Source organism: Garra rufa, chromosome 17 (assembly GCF_049309525.1).
Source record: "Garra rufa chromosome 17, GarRuf1.0, whole genome shotgun sequence".
Lineage (NCBI taxonomy): Eukaryota > Metazoa > Chordata > Actinopteri > Cypriniformes > Cyprinidae > Garra > Garra rufa.
The window spans coordinates 29,188,329-29,209,407 of record NC_133377.1 but is presented as its reverse complement, the minus strand read 5'-3'; the positions used below and the strand labels follow the sequence as shown (position 1 = coordinate 29,209,407).

The 21,079-nt window shown below is 36.1% G+C and overlaps 1 protein-coding gene across 1 annotated transcript in view; it reads right to left on the bottom strand.

Moving 5' to 3' along the window:
• Positions 1-1,792: 1,792 nt before the first annotated feature.
• The window catches only part of LOC141289350 (3-hydroxyisobutyrate dehydrogenase, mitochondrial-like), a 20,132-nt gene continuing 845 nt past the window's right edge, over positions 1,793-21,079 (bottom strand). The window contains exons 2-6 of the mRNA XM_073821464.1: positions 12,557-12,690; positions 10,262-10,338; positions 3,595-3,751; positions 3,420-3,505; positions 1,793-1,943 (exon numbers count right to left, since the gene is read on the bottom strand). Of these exons, the coding sequence (XP_073677565.1) occupies positions 1,892-1,943; positions 3,420-3,505; positions 3,595-3,751; positions 10,262-10,338; positions 12,557-12,690 (506 nt within the window). The 3' untranslated portion in view covers positions 1,793-1,891. The remainder of the gene's footprint in view (positions 1,944-3,419; positions 3,506-3,594; positions 3,752-10,261; positions 10,339-12,556; positions 12,691-21,079) is intronic.

Sequence of the window (21,079 nt, the reverse complement as noted above, 5' to 3'; positions counted from 1 at the left end):
ATATGAATCACACTCGACATGGCCGACGCTCAAAAGTTGTAGATTTTCACCGAGGTCAGACTGGACAGCACATCGTCTGGGCGGCTAATGACATCCATTCATGGCACGTCCGTATGACTGCAGCTACTTCCCAAAGGCCTTATTCCCGACATTACTGATAAGTTTAAAGAAATGCGGTGTGGACTATGAACTCTGTGATCTATAATTAGATCACCTATAATGCTATGTAAACTAAATCAATAAATCATCTTTTTAAAACGTTTATTAAACATTGCGATCACTAAAACTCACCATCTAGAAAAACTACAATGCCTGCATTTTCAGTTTAACGTACGCTTACACAGCTACAATCTTTAAGCTCCCAGTTAACAACCGGCAGTCTCAGTTAAACAATTAGTGCACTTATAGTGTGTAGGACTGTCTGAGGCTACAGCCACATAACTGCACATCACGAGCATTGGTCATAAAATTAAGTCCTACAATTAAAAGTTGAGGATAAGAGCAGTTTTAACGACCTCTGCGCTAGTTCAGACTGGGTTGGCCTGTCTGAGGCTGTCTACAGACACAAACAGCACTGCCGGAATAATAAAAACACAAGAACGAAAGACCAAAAACACCATTAAAGGAAAGAGCCCACGGGTGATGCCTTGTTTTGTTGGCTTTTCTGATTGTGATGATGGAAATAAGGGCATCATTTGTAGAGCATGAGTGCGTGTGAGCATGTGGACAGAACAATGGAAAAAGAAAAATCAGGCAGACCGCAGACACCGGAGGACCGACATCAGGACAGGAAGAGGGCTGTGAGGGGACTAACTGATTTGAGCATTGAAACATTACTACTAACTTACTTCTTATTTTCTAAATATCATGTGTGTCTTAACTCTTAAGTAGCACGGGTATTTTGTAGCAATAGCCAAAAATACATTGTATGGGTCAAATTATCGAATTTTCTTTTAATGCCAAAAATGTATTAGGATATTACGAAAAGAAAATGTTCCATGAAGATATTTTCTAAATTTCCTACTGTGAATATATCAAAACGTAATTTTTCATTAGTAATATACATTGCTGAGAACTTCATTTGGACAACTTTAAAGGTGTTTTTCTCAATATTTTTATATTTTTTTGCACCCTCATATTCAAGATTTTTAAATAGTTGTATCTTGGCCAAATATTGTCAAACAATACATAAATGGAAAGCTTATTTATTCAATGTATAAAAATGGACACTTATGACTAGTTTAGTGGTCCAGGGTCACATATGGTGTAAAAAGCTGTATTGCATGCATTGCAAGTTGTATGCAGAATTTAAATCTTTGATTTTATTTGTTTTTACTAAAAAACGCTAACCTCTAAACCTGAAGGTGATGTCTGTAACACCCTTGCCCTTACCTAACCCAACCCAAACACACCGGCTCTTCAGTCAAACACACATCAAACGCAAACGCAGCCTTATTAAACATTCATACGATCTGAAGAAAGTTATAAATAGCATAACATCAGAGAGACAGCATAAAGGTAATGTTTAAACGTTAAAAAATAGTATCAGATTAATTTGCTCAGACTAATATAAATAAGCCATTTGTTGGCTGATATCCCTGAGAAACAACCTATAAATACTTTCAATGCTATCAAAACGTTGTTCTTTTTTGTTTAAGCAGTTTGACCAGCCCAACATAGCGACATTATTGCAAGTTTGGGGTGGGACTATTTGTTTTGTAATGTTTTAAAAACCATTATTGGTGAAAATTAGGTTGGTGTAGCAGGTATTATGCACTTGGCCTTAAAAAGATAACTCAATTAACTTCTTTATTGAGGACATAATTTGAACAAGAACATTTTTGTATAGAAGACACACCTTGATTCTTGAGGCATGGGCGAGTGTATGTGTTTAGCACACAGACGGCTTCGGTCTCTTCTTATTGTGAGTCTCAACAGGATCTCTATAAAGCAGAGACAATTAACACTGCTCATACTCAATACAGCACCATTACAAATATAGATATTTATATGTACATACACATCAGGGCAACTTAAAGCCTTATGTTTAGTGGAAAAGTAACAGAATGATAGAAAGTATGATCAGAATCAAAGAAATAAAAACACAAAAATGACAGAGATGTAAGTGTCTAACTATTTAGTGTAAAACAGAGGTCAGTTTTTATGGAATAGTTCACCCAAAAAGAAAATTTGCTGGAAATTTACCCTCAGGCCATTCAGGATGTAGATGTGTTTGTTTTTCATCGGAAGAGATTTGGAGAAATGTAGCATTGCATTACTTGCTCACGAATGGATTGTCTGCAGTGAATGGGTGCCATCAGAATGAGAGTCCAAACAGCTGATCAAAACATCAAATTATCCACACAATTCCAGTCCATCAATTGACTGTGTCCATTGTTTAAATAAATAAATCCATCATCAAGGCGTTTTTTTAATCTAAATCGTCGCTTCTGGCCAAAATACCAGTTTATAATCCATGTGTTTTAGCCAATGAAAAAGTCCATCCTGTGTTGTCCTGTCACATCAAAATCCACCGACATATTAGTTTAGTAGAACTGTTGGAATGTATTTGCTTGTAAACTGTCCTTTATCTGTGCATATTTCTCTCCTGATTCAGATAAAACTACTTTTTCATTGGAGAAAGCCAAATTATGGATAGATGACTCGTATTTTAGCTGGGAGCAGTGGTTTGAAGTTAAAACATCGTAATGATGGATTTCTCTTACAAACACCACAGCTTTTAATTGATAGACAAGAGTTGTGAAGCTGTTTGGACTCTCATTTTGACGGCACCCATTGACTACCATTGGGGAGCGAGTGATCTAATGCAAAATTTCTCCAAATCTATTCCAATGAGGAAAAAAAAAACTAACTCATCTACATCTTGGATGGCCTGAGTTTGAAACTATTCCTTTAATGTAACCATTTCTAGAAAAATAAGGGACCCATTGTTTCTTTGTAAAATTTTTCACAGTTTTGCTTCAGTTTAGGCATAACTGAAACAGATGAGGTATGTCTTATGCATTCTTAAGGATTTCTAGCAGCGACTGATCAGGTCCTAAAATCAATTTTGGCTCAGAGCTGGCTCAAGTAGAATGAAATGGAACTAAATGAATGTAAACATTTTCAGGTAAATGTATGATGTAAGCAAGCTTGAGTAACAGTTTGAATCGGTCATATAGAACTAGTTAAAAAAGGCTCTGCGAAGTACTGATTGTCAACATTAGGCTACAACCTAACAAACCTGTAACATCCCTTTCAAAATAGACACACATGCATATCAAGACTAAACCAGCCAGACATAATGCCCATTTTTTCCACAGAGTCTGGGTTACTTTCACTTGACCTACTATACCCCCTCTTCTCGTAAAAACTGGAAGACGGAGGAAAAGTCTTTGTTAGAGTAGCCACAAGCGCACATTGTGCGGTAGATCTGGTGTGCCAAAGAACCAAGAGGAATCGGGGTGCGGGTACTGGTCGCCGTATTCTGAGCAAAACCAAGATCCTGTGAACACATCATGTTTTTATTCAGTTTTGCCTTGGTGTTAATAAATAAATATGTTTAAAAGCACAAAAACAAATGCTTCCACTTACTTTAGCCATTAGCTTTGTGCCAAAGCCTCCTTGGTAGTTGTTTGCGGACGGCACTCCTTCCATGACACCTGGGACGGGGTTATACTTGTCACTGGACCAACATCGTCCTGAGTTCATGTTTAGAATCTTCGCCAGCAGTTTTGGATCCAAACCCAGTCTGATCAAAAGGTCAAAGGACAGAGGTTAGACAGAGCGCTGACCTTTAGGCTCAGGACCAGCTCATCCCTAAGTGGAAAGCAGGCCTGGATAATACAGTATTGATATTTAACAGGAGCTGCAGTTCATCATTTTCCACTCTCTGGCTTGTTGTCCCCCACACAAATGCAGGGGTAATAAAACTCTGACACAAGCAGCTGTCTTATTAACTCGCCCCCACCAATCTGTCCCTCTTGAAGGGAAGCCGGGGTGATTTCAGTCCTGCATTTAAAGTAGATCTGAGTGAAATGGGCCTTGCTGCTTTACAAATGATTGTGCGCCCAAACAGCACAGTTTAATAGAACAAAACTGGCAAGACAGCAAACACAACACAAAGATTGTGACATTTTTTTTGAAGGAAGCTGCTGTCGTGATGATACGTGTATGATTGCTAGGTCATAGTTATGTGGCTGCTAGGGACTAGTTAGGTGCTTGTTTAGTCAAAAGAGCTTACTGTCAAATCTCTATTACCCTTCAAATTGCGCAAACTGAAACTGCGAATTGAAAATACGCCTAATGGAAGCATGTCAGTTTCACAAAAACTCCTATATTTATTGCAAAACCCAAAATTTTACGCTTACATGAGGTGGTTTTTGAGACAATCCGATACAGGAATATTTAGCAAAACTGCAATGGAAATATCTAATTCATATTTACAGGTCACCTTGAGGACGTAAAAGTCACATGATCATTCTTTAATGTACCTCAAAAAAACATAACATCGGTTAATGGAAACGCTGTCATTTCGCAACAGTTTTCAAAAATATTGCAACATTTTTGCGCAAATCTGTAATGGAAATGCACCTTATATTTAGTAATAAACTATGATTGTTGCCTCTTCAAGACATTAATAAAATTGTGAAAACTTTTTATTTTTTGTAAATTTTTTATTGTAGAAAAAAAGGATTTTTTAAAAACTTTAAAATAATTTAAGTAAAGGTTTCACTACAAATGTAATGCAATAGAAATAAAACAATAGAAAAACAGTATACTTTACTTACACTTTGAATATTATGAATATTTGAATATATTAAGATTATACAATCTTAATACATAATAAAACACTCTTGAATATAATTTTAGTTATTTAGTAATATAGGTAACACTTTACAATAAGGTTCATTAGTTAACATAAACTAAGAATAAACAATACAGCATTTATAGTTAATGATAATTTCAGCATGTACTGATGCATTATTAAAATCACAAGTTGTGTTTGTTAAAATTAGTTAATGCACTGCGAACTAACAATGAACAACTGCATTTGTATTAACTAACTTTAACAATGATTAATAAATGTGACCCTGGACCACAAAACCAGTCATAGGGGTCAATCTTTAGAAATTGTTATTTGAAGTTGAATAATAAGCTTTCCATTTATGTATGGTTTGTTAGGATAAGACAATATTTGGATGAGATACAACTATTTGAAAATCTGGAATCTGAGAGTGCTGAGAGTGAATCTGAGAGTGCAAAAAAAAAAAAAATCAAAACATTGAGAAAATTGCCTTTAAAGTTGTCCAAATGAAGTTCTTAGCAATGCATATTACTAATCAAAAATTAAGTTAAGTTTTGATATATTTACAGTAGGAAATGTACAAAATATCTCAATAGAACTTAATCTTTACTTAATATCCTAATGATTTTTGGCATAGGAGTAATTTTGACCCATATGTAGTTTTGGCTATTGCTATAAATATACCCGTGCTACTTAAGACTGGTTTTGTGGGGCAGGGTCACCAATAGTGTAATAAATGTATTCATTGTTCATTTATCTTAGTTAATACATTAATACATTAACCTATTGTTACCATAATATTTATCATATTACATAATTATATTAAATGTTTTTTGGGGAGCCACTCCACATGACATTTTAAAATCTGAACTAGACTTGGCATGTGACATAAGGTCAAACTATCTTGAAAAACATAAAACTTTTTCAAATAATAATAGTTTTGTAAAAATTTTTTACTAAATATTCAAATTTTGCTAACTTTCTTTGTTTTTATTTCTTTTATTCAATAATTTTTTTAGTGCATTTTAGGCACAATATTTTTACATTTACATTTATTAATTTAGCAGACGCTTTTATCCAAAGCGACTTACAATTGGGGAATACAACAATCATCCTAAAGAGGCAGATCGACATAGGAAGTGCTCATAATACCATACATCAGGCATTGTTAGATGAGTACAGGCTAGAAAGGGAAGAAAAAGAAAAAGGAGAACAAAGTTTTTTATCATGATACCAGGAAAGTTGTCTCATCCAGGAATGTTTGACTTTATGCCCCCCAAAAATAAAACTAAATTTTAACTTAGAAGCTAAAACGATGCATAAAGTAGAAATATGCTTAAATGGCACTTATATTTATGAATCACATTTAAACATTGAACAGCTAGAACAAAATACACCACTAATTAAAAAAAAAAAAAAAACTCTCAACCAGCACTATTTGCAGAGACAAAAAAACCAAGGTGGCAGTTGTCAAAAAGCCATTTTGAAACAAAAGGATGATGAAGAGAAAAGAAAAAAGAGGGAAATCTGAGGATGATGTGTAACTGGGCAAAGAGCTGCCGTCTCTTGCTTTAACAAGAACATAAATATGACCACATCAAGAGCGCCTCGACACACACGCGTGTGCGTGCGCACTCACGCCGGAGCGGCAGCGGTGGTAAGACAGTAAAGAGCGCTTTTTAGCTTTCTTATGTCTATTAAACTATGATGAGTGTTTAAGGGCAGTTATACAGTAACTCCACCTGTCTCTCATTCTGGGGGCCGCGCCTTCATATACACACTCACACGCACCAAGACTTTTATAAGTCTATGCAATAATTAAGAGACAAGGACACACAGCTGTGCATAAAAGGCTATTTCTTCCTCCTTTCTATTATTCCATCCGTCCGTCCCACACTGTCTGTTTTTACAGACTGTTTTGGAAAATGTAATCTCTAGAATGTGTGTGTATGTGTGTGTGTGTCTGTGAGCGACGCTGTCATTTGACAGTTGTTTTTGGGGGGTTTAATGTCTCTAAACAGCCCACTGACTGACCCTGTATCAATCTCCCGTTCTCTCTCGCTCTCTCACTTTCCCCCTTTATGTCTGTGTCTCTCAGTCTCTTGGGGACAACCGGTGACATATGTTCAACATCGTCCCCTCCTTCCCCCAGCTCACACTCACACACGCTCACACACACACGTTCTGGGTCAGTGACTGAAAAGGTTACCGCCTCAACTGCAACCTGGCTTCTCTGCTACAACACAAATCACTCTTTCGGCACAAGAAACGAGCGTGTGTGTGTGTGAAGAGGAGGTACCCTCACTCTCAAAACGCTGTATAGCACTCATTCTGCTCCTATGGATATTATCCAAACCATTCACACATCACATTTACATGAAAGAGACACTTTCAAAGGATGCTTGTGAAAATTTGGCTGATGAAATCGAGTGTGAAGTGTGCGCAGGTTAATACCGCAGCAGCGAGGGAAAGGAAAACAGATGTGAGAGTCTAGTTAAACAGGATGAGTGAATTACAGTTAAAGAAAAAGGAAAGGAGGAAATAAACTGGAGGCGTTTGATGTTTGATCACTGCATTAGAAGAGGGGCCCATTTTGTTAAAGACTTATGTTTATACACTATGCTTCTTGTTCTCATTTCATCTTCATCAAACCCTGGTGCTCTCGAGATTATAAACACGTAGTCTCATAAGCAAACACACACAGGCCACAATTTTATTAATGTCTTTAAGAGGCAACAAACGAGTTTATTACCAAATGTCAATTATCTTTTTAAACATCTGTACACAGGCTGTGAGTGTGTGTGAGGGTGCTTGTGTGCTGGATGAACTATCAAAGCGTCTCAATTGTGTGTGTGTGGCATCATTAAAAAAAATATCAGGCTCATTCTTGGTTGTAGCTACTGGTCTTAAAGTGTAGACAGCAGCATATGCATGCATAAGTGAAGATAGATGGAGAGAGAGCGAGAGGGGAGATAACTGTCTATTGGGGACACTTCTTTTCCAAGCGAAACATCACGCTTGACCAGAGATAGCGGCACAATTCCCATGTATACAAAACTTGTAAGCTCCAATTAATGGAGAATAAATATATAACAATTATTATAACTATATATATATTTATACATCAGCTATTTCTGGTTCTTGAAACTGATTGGCTCATTGCCTTTTCTAGGAGTGTGATATTCTAGTGATATCAGTCCTATCAACTCCTACCGTTTCTATCACTCTGCTTGCAGTATTTCTCACAGCGAGAGTCATGGCGGATGCCCAAATCCACTATAATTTTGAAAATAATAAAGTTTTTGTATCACGGAATGTAGTTTTGAGAGCTTTTTTGGGGGGGGGTTAGAATGTATATAATATGTGTTATGTTAATAAAGACAACATCTATTTGAAAATTTGCATCAATGTTTTCAGAGATGTGTGCTCCAGGGCGACAGTGGTAATGTTGGTGAAACTTCAATTTTAATTTATTCCATTTTGGCAACAGGGTAACAAAACTTGTAAACTTTCTTTTTAGGACTTTCTGTTATTATTTTACCAAAATAAGAGGGATCATACAAAATTTTATTTTTTATTTAGCACTGACCTGAATAAGATATTTCACATAAAAGATGTTACATATAGTCCACAAGAGAAAATAATAGTTGAATTTATAAAAATGACCCTGTTCAAAAGTTTACATACACTTGATTCTTAATACAGTGTTGTTACCTGAATAATCCACAGCTGTGTTTTTTTGTTTTGTTTGTTTTTTGTTTAGTGATGGTTGTTCATGAGTCCCTTGTTTGTCCTGAAAAGTTAAACTGCCCACTGTTCTTCAGAAAAAACCCTTCAGGTCCCACAAATTCTTTAGTTTTTCAGCATTTTTGTGTATTTGAACCCTTTCCAACAATGACTGTATGATTTTGAGACCCATCTTTTCACATTGAGGACAACTGAGGGACTCATATGCAATTATTACAGAAGGTTCAAATGCTCACTGATGCTCCAGAAGGAAACACGATGCATTAAGATCCAGGGGTGAAAACGTTTTGAATTTAAAGATCAGGGTAATTTAACTTATTTTGTCTTCTTGAGAACATGTAAGTATCTTCTGTAGCTTCTGTAAAGCAGTGCTAAATGAAAAAAAATAGGATATTTCGGCAAAACAACAAAATTTACATATCCTCTCTCTGTTTAAAAGTTTACACCCCCGGCTCTTAATGCATCATGTTTCCTTCTGAAGCATCAGTGAGTGTTTTAACCTTCTGTAACAGTTGCATATGAGTCCCTCAGTGTGAAAAGATAGATCTCAAAATCATACAGTCATTTTTGGAAAGGGTTCAAATACACACAAATGCTGAAAAACCAAAGAATCTGTGGGACCTGGGACCTGAATGATTTTTCTGAAGAACAGCAGGCAGTTTAACTGTTCAGGACAAACAAGGGACTCATGAACAACTATCACTAAACAAAAAAACACAGCTGTGGAACATTCCAATAACAACACAGAATCAAATATATGTAAACACTTCAACTGTATATTTCTATTATGTAAAGACCTAAAAAAGTCTAAAAAAAATGAAGGTAAGCACAAAAAGAACAAAAGATACCACATGAAAGGTCGAAAATCTACTGATAATTCTCCATAGAGAAAGATTAATTATTACTCCAGAGCACCCGTTTGCTTTCTGGTTGAAAGAGAAGCTCATAATATCTTCAAATAAGTCAAACACACATCCTCTCTACATTCTCTGTGTGCAGTTTGCTGCATGAGAGGACAGGCTGCAGTGCAGCATGGGAGATTTATGACAGCCAGGAACCCAAGGCATCTAAATGAGTCTGTATAAGTGCATATGAGTGTGCAGATGCCTGCATGCTCCTTATATCACTGAGAAGAGAGATGACATCGCTTCATGTGCACTAGATTCTGAGACTGCATTCAAGTGAAAATGAATACATATCTCATACATGTATATGAAGAATATGTTGATCTATTGACTCCAACCTATTAAGCTGTATATGCAAGCAGCACTGACAAACAATATGCTCTGATATAATTTTCCCCTCTTCTCACGATAACATATTTAAACAAAAATCACAAAGTACATAGTAAGAAAAAGAGGATACCTGCCTACACATTTTCATAGTGGATAGCAAAATTGTCAGCCACAGCACTAAAACAAATATTTCAGGCAGATTGTTTTTTTGCTGTTGTTGCAAATATATGTATTTTTGTCCAAATAACTTTACTAATTAGTGAAGTGAATCTTGTTTCCCTTTTTTTCATATTTAAATAATAAAAAAGTAATGACATGTCCCTTTTACATTTCAGTCCGTTTCTTATATAAAGCAATCATGTGGCAGTTTGAAACTAGAGCAGTGGACACATGAACTACTTTTAATACCTATTTTTTTGAGCTAGAGAGCACCCTCATTCACACACATACTCACACTCACACACATCTTCACCTAATTCCGAGGTTCATGGTCTCTGCTGTACCAATCATGCCAATTGCTAACAGCATGTTGTTGCAGATTTTCGCTGCCTGAAAGAGAAAATTGCAAAACATCAGTTCAGCCACAGAAGTAATTTAATTTAAAGACTAAAAGACTTTGTTGTAACCTTTTATCAACAGTACATAAGGAATTTGTTACGCAGTGCACAGTCCTTAGAGTGTTTCTTAAATGGGTCATATCATGATAATCAAATCTTTTTAGGATACTATGAATAGTGTAACTTTTAAAACGTAGCAACTTAGACAAAACACAGATTTACATGTCAAAGACACCTGCTGTCACCTACTAGTGTCAAAGACACTTCAGAAACAAGACACAGGATAGATGCTTTTATTTCAAAATAGCAGAAAAACGAACAATATAAAAGTGTAATAAGGGGAAAGATTGCCAGACTGATCTTTACAGATTGTGTGGCCCATTTAAGCATGTGTTGTTTCATGATCCTGTCACAAATGCCAAAGCGTGATAAAAATGTATAGGAAGACTAAAATATGACAGAATATTGAAAAATAATGGGGGGAAATGAGCCTATTAACAGACAACATCATCTAATAAAAGGGATAGTTCACCCAAAAATGAAAATTACCCCATGATTTACTCACTCTCATCCATCCTAGGTGTTTCTTTTTTCTTTATAGTTAGTTATATTAAAAAATGTCCTGGCTCTTTCAAGCTTTATAATAGCAGTGAATGGGTGCTGAGATTTTGAAGCCCAAAAAAGTGCATCCATCCATCATAAAAAGTGCTCCACACGCCTCCAGGGGGTTAATAAAGGCCTTCTGAAGTGAATCGATACAACTGTATAAGACAAATATCATTATTTAAAACTTAATAAACTGTAATCTCTATCTTCTGCTAACTGTCATACGTGCATTCATGAGAGAGTGGCATTCCAGTGGATGACGTAGAACGTAGGTGGAACGTAAGCTCCAATGACAATATGCTTTTCTCGCAAGAGCCAAGTTTTGTTTACAGCAATGGAAAACCAGTCTCCACTTGACATTTTTCTTTATAACTCCTTATTTGTACTTCCAATTCATTACCGGTGTTTAGTTTTGTTACATCCTATGTCATCTTCTGGAATGCCACTCTCTCAAACATGCATACGGCAGTTAACAGAAGCATGTTTCTTACACAAACACATAAATTCACTTCATAAGGCTTTTGCTAACCATTCGGGAGATGTGTGGAGCACTATTTATGATGGATGGATTCACTTTTTTGGGCTTCGAAATCTCAACAGCCATTTACTGCCATTATAAAGCTTGGAAGAGCCAGGACATTTTTTTTAATATAACTTTGATTGTATTTATCTGAAAGAAGTCATATACACCTACACTCTTAAAAATAAAGGTGCTTCACGACGCCATACAAGAAACTTTTTTGTTTAAATGGTTCCATAAAGAACCTTTAATATCTGAAGAACCATTCTGTTTCACAAAAGGTTCTTCATGGCAAATGAATTCTTCAGATTATAAAAAGGTAAGAAAGAGATGCTCCTTTAAAGAACCTTTGACTGAATGGTTCTTTGTTGCAACCAAAAATGGTTCTTCTATGGAATTGCTGTGAAGAACCTTTTGAACCTTTATTTTTAAGAGTGTAGGATGGCTTGAGGGTGAGTAAATCATGGGGAAATTTGCATTTTTGGGTGAGCTATCCCTTTAATGTATACAGAGCATGCTGGAAAAAAACACCTTCTTAAGCATTATAGAACATTGTATGATGGCAAAAAAAAAATAACTTCCATTGTACGTCACCACCTCTGTACTACAATGTATAATTGACTACAAGCCAAAGTACATTTGTGACCCTGAACCACAAAACCAGACATAAGGGTCAATTTTTTTAAATTGAGATTTATACATCAGCTGACATAAATAATTATATAATAAATAAGCTTTTCATTGATGTATGGTTTGTTAGGATAGGACAATATTTGGAGATGCAACTATTTGAAAATCTAGAATCTGAGCGTGCAAAAAAATCTAAATATTGAGAAAACTGTCCAAATTAAGTTCTTAGCAAAGCATCTTACTACTCAGAAATTACGTTTTGACATATTTACGGTAGGAAATTTACAAAATATATTCATGGAACATGATCTTTACCTAATATCCTAATGATTTTTGGCATAAAAGAAAAAACAATTTATTTTGACCATAAACCAATGTATTTTTGGCTATTGCTACAAACATACCCGTGCGACTTATGTGGTCCAGGGTCACATTTGTGTTTGTGTGTATTTACCTGTCCACTTCCCACTTGGCCACAGTACACTACATTCGCTCCCATACAGGTGAGCAGCTCCTGGGCCGCATTAAATTCCTCCTCAACGCCACCCACCATGAAGGTCAGTTTAGCCAGACTGGCTGCACCAACACCTGGACAGAACACAGTCAAGCTTTTTAAAATCATTGCAAATTTGCTCAAAATCAATGATTGTCAGTTTTCAGTGTGTATATTTGTAAATGCTGTGGTGGTACAATTACAATGATGGCATCAAGATGGTTATGTCCAAATATTAAACTAAAATAAAATAAAATATTACCATATTAATTTATGGTATTTACATCTAACTCCAAAGTAGCTTAAAGTATATTATGGCACATGTCAACACAGTACAAAACCAACAACAACATTACTGGCATATTACTAGTTCAGACGTTTTATTATCAATTATTATACAGCTAAGGAACATTCTAAAGAATTAAATGTAGCCTTCTAATTTAACTTAAGCAGGTCAGGGTTTAGTCAACAATGTATGTGTGTGTGTGTGTGTGTGTGTGTGTGTGTTTTGGAACAGAGGGTATTAATAAGCTGTCTGGCACCAGCGGGACAACATTTGAGTGTTTGCCTTTAAAAGCCGATTGTCCAAATCATCCTTCACAACTCTCTGAGGACAAGGACCTATTGTCCGCCTCCCCACCAACACATACACTTGCGTACGACAGCTGTGCCTAAAGCGACACTCCTCCCCCTAAGTGAACACGCCCCCTGGGGTATGAGTGACAGCTCTAAGGGGTAATTAACTTTACACTTTATCATGTTCAATTAAGCGCCACGCCTTAAGAGGACCAAGCGTGGCCAATCACGTTAAAGCGTGCCATGTTCTACATGGGAGGGGTGCTTTTAATGCTGCTGACATAGATATGTGTGTCCGGGGATTTGCCCGATTAGAATGCAATTAAAGCAATAAAATTGGCCAGATTTTTTTTTTAAAGACTAAAACCACATCTGCTGCTTTGAAATCCCTAATATCCACATAAATACACACACAAACCTGATCCAATTTATCCAAATTTATATCACGCACTGGATATAAATGGAAAGGCATGTGCTTTGAGGTCAGTGGTGTGTTTGTGTGTGCGTGTCAGTGCTAATGAATAGGCTGTTTATACTGAGAAGCTAATAATGCTGAAGTTAATTATTAAAGACCAAGAGAAAAGAGCTGATGCAAGATAGATCGAGTGAAACAGAGATAAAGAAAGAGAGTGTAAGAGAGAGAGAAAGGAAAAGAGAGACTTTATGACTTCCCCTGTATTGATTTTCGCCGTACTTATCCGTCATCAATAATTCTCTCATTAGCTCAGCGTGTCTGTCATTTCCCTTACGCTACACAGAATCTCGAGGAACAAACGTGTGTGCGCTTGTGTGTTTTGTTTATCTATAAACAAGCATCAGTATGCAGTTTTACTTAAAAAATAATTGCACACTTGAATAATGAAGACATGCATATTTACAATGCTAATAGTAATGCATGAAAAGTTTTATGTAAAAGCAATATGTGACCCTGGATCACAAAACCAGTCATAAGGGTACATTTTTTTATTGTATACTTATTGTAAATAAGCTTTCCATTAATGTATGGTTTGTTAGGATAGGGCAATATTTGGCTGAGATCTGGAATTTGAGGGTGCAAAAAAATCAAAATATTTAGAAAATCGCCTTTAAAGTCTGTATGAAGTTCTTAGCAATGCATATAATTAAGTTTAGATATATTTAGGGTAGGAAATTTACTAAATATCTTCATGGAACATGATTTTTACTTAATATCCTAATGATTTTTGGCATAAAAAACCACAATAATTTTGACCTATACAATGTATTTTTGGCTATTGCTACAAATATATCCGTGGTTTTGTGGTCTAGGGTCACATATAAAAATGCAGACAGAGGGCAAAACATAATAAAAATACATAAAAAAAATAAATCACACCAAAGGATGTATGTTAACTGATTGGTTAACTGCAGCATTATGCGGTAAATCAAACTATGTAACTGTCTCAGCCAATGTTAGTTTGTGACTTATAATAAAATAATGTCAAATAAAATCTTTAATTTGTTTACATTTCATTGAATTTGTGTATTTATTCAGTTATTTAATAAGAGACATAAAAGCTGGTCATTACTGAAAAATAAACCGATGATGCCACACTTATTATTAGGCCTAATCTAATCTAGTGGGTTTAAAAAAGGTCAAAAGGTAAACTGCGTAGCTGAAAACTCAAATCAGGTTAGCCAAACTACTCAAGAAACATGTACAAACTCAAATCTACATTAGATTAAAAGACTAAGCCTATAACAGCAAATATATAATGAAGAAACCCACACGGACGTGAACTCTGACGGAGACGTACGCAGTTGTTTGTGGTGTCAGGTACCACAAGCTCTCTTTCCAGCATCTTAAACACTCAAAAAAGCCACTTAACGCTTTTTAAAACACCGAAACGTTTCATTAGTGGCAAAGTTACATTAAAGTACATTTGTGGATATGAGCCTCTTTTCCCAGGCAAAGCGAGACGGTGGAGCTCAAACCACCTCATTGAGTGCGTAGATCTCAGAGCCTTTATTGTGTGTAAATAAAAACCCCATGCAAACCTCTTGTCGTCTTTCTACAAGCCTCTAGAACTGCTGACAGTAATAAAGACTCTAAATGACGAAATCAGTTCTTTTTTCAGCCCTCGCCACCAGACGCATACACAAACATGCTTGTCTTTTTTGCAATCTATCAGCTAGCCTCTTGAGCTGATCAATAACTTTCTTTTTGACTGTAAAAAGACCAGCATTGATCGCAAACAGACAATAGGGATTCGAAGGCGATTGTCTCTCTAAACGACTGCGTTGGCAGGGCATTAAAGAGATCTCCAGAGAACATTCTAGGAACCGTTCTTATTGTGTTTCCAATACCAGAAACACTGCTGTAAAAACATTAGGTAAACCTCGATAAAATAGACACTATATCAGAGGATGTCAATGATTCATTCGGTTTACGATCAAAGCTATATTTGTCCATATCGAATAATCAGGCTAGTAAATGCACACGGCCCTCATGCCATTTAAACTACCTAAACTCAGGAGTTTCGATGAGCCAATTTAGTTTCCCTCATGCTGCACTGATTTATAGAAATCAACTAGAAATGAAATTTCTGTCATAATTTACTTGCCCTCGTGTTGTTTCAAAACTGCATGACTTTCTTTCTTCTGTGGAACACAAAATGAGATATTTTGAAGATGTTTTTGTCCAATTAAAGTCAATGAGGTCCAAAACAACACTGTACAGACCAAGATTGCGAAAAACCTTGTTAGTAGGACTGCACAATTTGGCCAAAAATGTTGTGATGATATTCAGTTAAGGTCAAAAGTTGACATACATCCTTGCAGAATCTGCAAAATGGTAATTACTTTACCAAAGTAAGAGGGACCATACAAAATACATGTTATTTTTTATTTAGTACCGACCGGAATAAGATATTTCACATGAAAGACATTTACATAGTCCACAAGAGAAAATAATGGTTGAATTTATAAAAAATACCCTGTTCAAAAGTTTACATACACTTGATTCTTAATACTGCGTTTTTACCTGAATGACCCACAGCTGTGTTTTTTTTTTTTTTGTTTAGTGGTAATTGTTTATGAGTCCCTTGTTTGTCCTGAACAGTTAAACTGCTCGTTCAGAAAAATCCTTCAGGTCGTACAAATTATTTGGTTTTTCAGCATTTCTGTGTATTTGAACCTTTTCCAACAGTGACTGTATGATTTTGAGATACATCTTTTCACACTGAGGACAACTGAAACACTCATATGCAACTATTACAGAAGGCTCAAATGCTCACTGATGCTTCAGAAGAAAAAAAATAATAATGCATTAAGAGCCAGGGGTGTAAACTTTTGAACAAAATGAAGATATGTGCATTTTTCTTATTTTGCCTAAGTACCATATTTTTTTCATTTAGTACTGCCCTTCGGAAGCTACAGAACATGTTACTTAGAAGACAAAATAAGTTAAATTTACCCAGATATTCAAATTCAAAAAGTTTTCTCTGCCCGGCTCTTAATGGATTGTGTTTCCTTCTGACGCATCGGTGTGCATTTAAACTTTCTGTAATAGCTGCATATGAGTCCCTCAGTTATCCTCAGTCTGAAAAGATGGATCTCAAAAATAATACAGTCACTGTTGGAAAGGATTCAAATACACAAAAATGTTGAAAACCAAAAAATATTGTGGGACCTGAAGGATTTTTCTGAAGAACAGCAGGCAGTTTAACTGTTCAGGACAAACAAGGGACTCATGAACAACTATCACTAAACAAAAAAAAAAAACACAGCTGTGGATCATTCAGGTAACAACACAATATTAAGAATCAAGCACTTCACTCTGAATGTATTTACTAAATTAAATCGCAGCCTCTGCAGTTTGGTAAACTGCACTAAGCCATAATCACGTTTAGGGATGTGTCCAAATAGTGAACCCGTATTCGGAAAACAGACGCTGGCAGTTTGAAAAAGGACGGCAAGTGTGAACACGGTCTAAGCCGCTTGCTAGCGGTAGCCTGTAACATCACAGTACATTTCACTTACCACAAAAACAGAGTAAGGTCGTGTTCACACTTGCCGTCCTTTTTCAAACTGCCAGCGTCTGTTTTACATTCTAATCCTATGGAGTAAACCTCTTTTCAAAAAAGCCCTAGCGCTTTTTTTAAACGCCACTGCCGGCGTCTTTTTTTTGCAGCTCAGAGCGTCTTTTTAAGCTGAAAAAAGCTGAACTTTTTTTTAAGAAAACGCCCTACGTCAAGCGCTTTTTTGACAGCTGACCAATGACAAGCGAGTAGCGGGACCTATCGTTTCCATAACAACAAAAACAACAAGAAAAAACGGAGAAGTTGCCGGTAGATAAACTCATAGATATATACACATAGATGCCTCATTAGCGACTGTTTCTATGGGCCGTTATACGTAAGCCATCCGCCATTTCACTGCGGTCTACTTGACGTCATTCACCCATAGATCTCATAATAATCACTGAAAATTCGAAAAGCCACAGTCCTGCACAGCCGTTGGTCTGCGAACCTACAGTATGGTGAATGACGTCAAGTGGACCGTTCCAAAATGGCGGACGCATCTACGTGCTTGGAGCGGTCCAATGCGGTGTCTATGTATATATATCTATGGATAAACTTATCGTACTAGTTTCGGAGCACAAGGAGTTGTATGATATGAGTAAACAACTCTATCATAATATACATCACAAAGAGGCTCTTTCTCGACATTTCTTCACCACACAGCACTACGCTACTGTTGCAGCTGTTGTTATAGCAACAAAAGACGCACTCGGCTGCTTTTTGTAACAGAACGCTGCCAGCTTTTTTTTTTTACTAAAAAAACGCCCTAGTCAACTTTTTCTTGTGAAAAAAGACGCCAAGTGTGAACACGGCCAAAAAAAAAAAAGGCAGTGCTGTGCGCCTCGCGCTTTTAGAACGAAAAGACGCGTTCGGTGTGATCAGGACCTAGTAGAGATGACTGACAGGATAATGGCGAATGATTTGCAGATCCTGAGCACCACTGACAAACATCTAATCTTGTTAAATGTGTGGTATAAAAAACTCAGGCGACACAAAACCAGTCATGAGGGTCAGTTTTTTAAAATTAACATTTATGTATCATCAAAGCAGAATAAATAAGCTTTCTGTTGACATATGCTTTGTTATGATAGGACAATATTTGCCTTTAAAGTTTTCCAAATGAAGTTCTTAGCAACGCATATTACTAATCAAAAATTAGGCTTTGATATAGTTACGGTAGGAAATGTACAAAATATCTTCATGGAGCATAAAAGAAAAATCATTAATTTTGACCCATATAATGTATTTTTGGCTATTGCTACAAATATACCCATGCCACTTAAGACTAGTTTTGTGGTCCAGGGTCACATATATTTTTTCCTCCCATTTTGTATTCATTTTCTTTAGGGGTTTCGTAGTACACATCATTTCCTTTTCGAACATGCAGGATTCAGACGCATCCAGTTTTATTTCAATTAATCATACAGTCCTACTTAGACTTTTTCCAAAATATCTTCTTTTGTGTTTCACAGAAGAAAGTGAAGCCATACAAATTATGAGTGTGTAAATTATAGCAGAGATTTGATGTTTGGGTGAACTATCCCTTTAAGAAACCCTTTTTTTTGGCATTTGATGCAGTGGGAACCTCACTAGTGTAACAGGAACAAACATATTTACTAGCTTCATGTGGCTAAACCTATAATTACGACCAAAAGGAGATATTTTCTCAGACAAATTAAAACACCAAACAAACTTAATACACTTCTTTCTGCATATATAAAAAACACACACATGAGAACTTCACACAGATTAATAGTTTCTACGCCAGCAGCCCTAATGTGGCGTACTGACAGGTTCACAGAGGCAAAAGAGTTTACGAGCCACCACACACAAACAAACACAAACCTTCACACGGTCACAAGAGAGTCTTGCACATATTATCGTCATCATTCAGATAAGCAGGACTTTAATCACCGCCATCGCCGCCACGCGACCGCACGGTCCCTTTGAGTGTGGACAACAAGTGAAGAATGATCTGGAATCAATGATCTCCCAGGCCATCAGTATATCGGCTCCTAAGGATGCTGATTAGTGGCCCTTCACACATGCACACATGTTCCTCGAATAGCACCATCATCAGCATTTTAAAATGATCCATAATTGAGGACTTAAAAGCTGCTTAACAACACTCATCTTGTGGATGATGGGTACACACATTTACACACAAACACACACACTTTTGTGACTGTTTAAAGTGGGAGAGGGGGTTTTGAATGACAGTTACTCGACAGGGGGCATAAGTGCATACCAGATGACACCGGAAAATGATGGACAGCTTTTCATTCACTTCTTAGTGCAGCAATCATGTACACATCAGACTTTAAAGGACAGGTTATAAAATCTTACTCTGAAGTCTTAAAAGCGTGTTATATCATAATATCTGATAATTCTTTCCTGCTCAGATTCAACATTATAAACACACACACGCACACACGGACGCACACAGTGCTATAAAAGTCCCGGTTAGACAGCTGCTATGGGTCTGTTTCCATCTGGAGTCCAGGACAGACACCGTCCACCCCCTTCACACACGTCTTCCAGTCCCTGGCCTTCCCAGCGAGGATCTTGTTATGCTAATTCCTCTGTCACTCACCTATCTATCAGGCAGTCTCTTCCTCCCCCTTCTGCTCCGGCCGACAGAGGGCAGAGATATTAATGAGTGCGCGCTCACAGCGTCCAAAAACAGCACGGGGAAAGCTGATCTACATTAGGACATATCTGGGGTCCCACCTCTCCATGAGTGATCTTGTTTCTGGTCAATCTAAAACCCAGATTTTCTATTGTGAAGAGGCATCTGCTGTCCCATCAGGATAGCCAAACAACAGTTATAAGGGAGTAATGTAAATGCTATTAGCTAAAAACATAACAGACTTTATTAACACTGCAGCTATGAAACAAGAAAACTGTAATCAGATTCACACATATTTAAAAACAAAGAGGGGACAGGGTGTGATATTTATGCTGGAACACAGATAATACAAACACACACACACACACACACACACACACACATTGGGTGGGATTTTGTTTGTATCTTTTAAGAAAATTATTAAAAAATACAGTGTTTGTATTGTTTTATTAGTTCATTACAAAGCTGTTTATTAAAAACAAATACATTGTTATATAATAAAAAAGAAAGAATTTTAAATTTACATGCATATAATACAAAAATAATATATATAAAATAATAATCATAATAAAATAATACAGATATAAATTATATATATATATATATATATATATATTTAAAATATTTTATTGATTTACTAATTAATTATAAAGCAAATTATTCAAATACATAATAATAATAATAATAAAAGAAAAATACACATATTTTATATATTTTTATATATTTAAATTTATATACATATAATGCAAGAGCAATAAATATAAACTAATAATCATAATAAAATAATATGGATATAAATCAGACAGACACTGATTTTACATATATTATATAAATCAGTTTATGTATTATTGTTTGTATGGATTGGCAACTATTTTTTTAAATTATAAATAATAGGAAAACAATTGCTGTACATGGCTGTTGTTAAAAGTAAAATAAAGATATATTTTTTTAAATGGCAGCCTGTTTCTTTATTATATATGCCATAACAAACAGTTGTAATTTTATTTTTGCTAATTTATTATAAAGCAATTTAATAAAAACAAATACATTTGGCTGCCCCTACAATAATATTAATAACTAGATATGTACATTTCCTGAAGAAAATGTGAGTGGTGCTTGCGGTGGCAAAACTCGGCCCTCGGTTGCTAGGGTGATGTAATTGGTCGCTAGGGTGTGGCTATGAAGATCATAGGTCAGTACTTATAGGCCGTGTCAAAACCCACAAACCTCTATGACTTT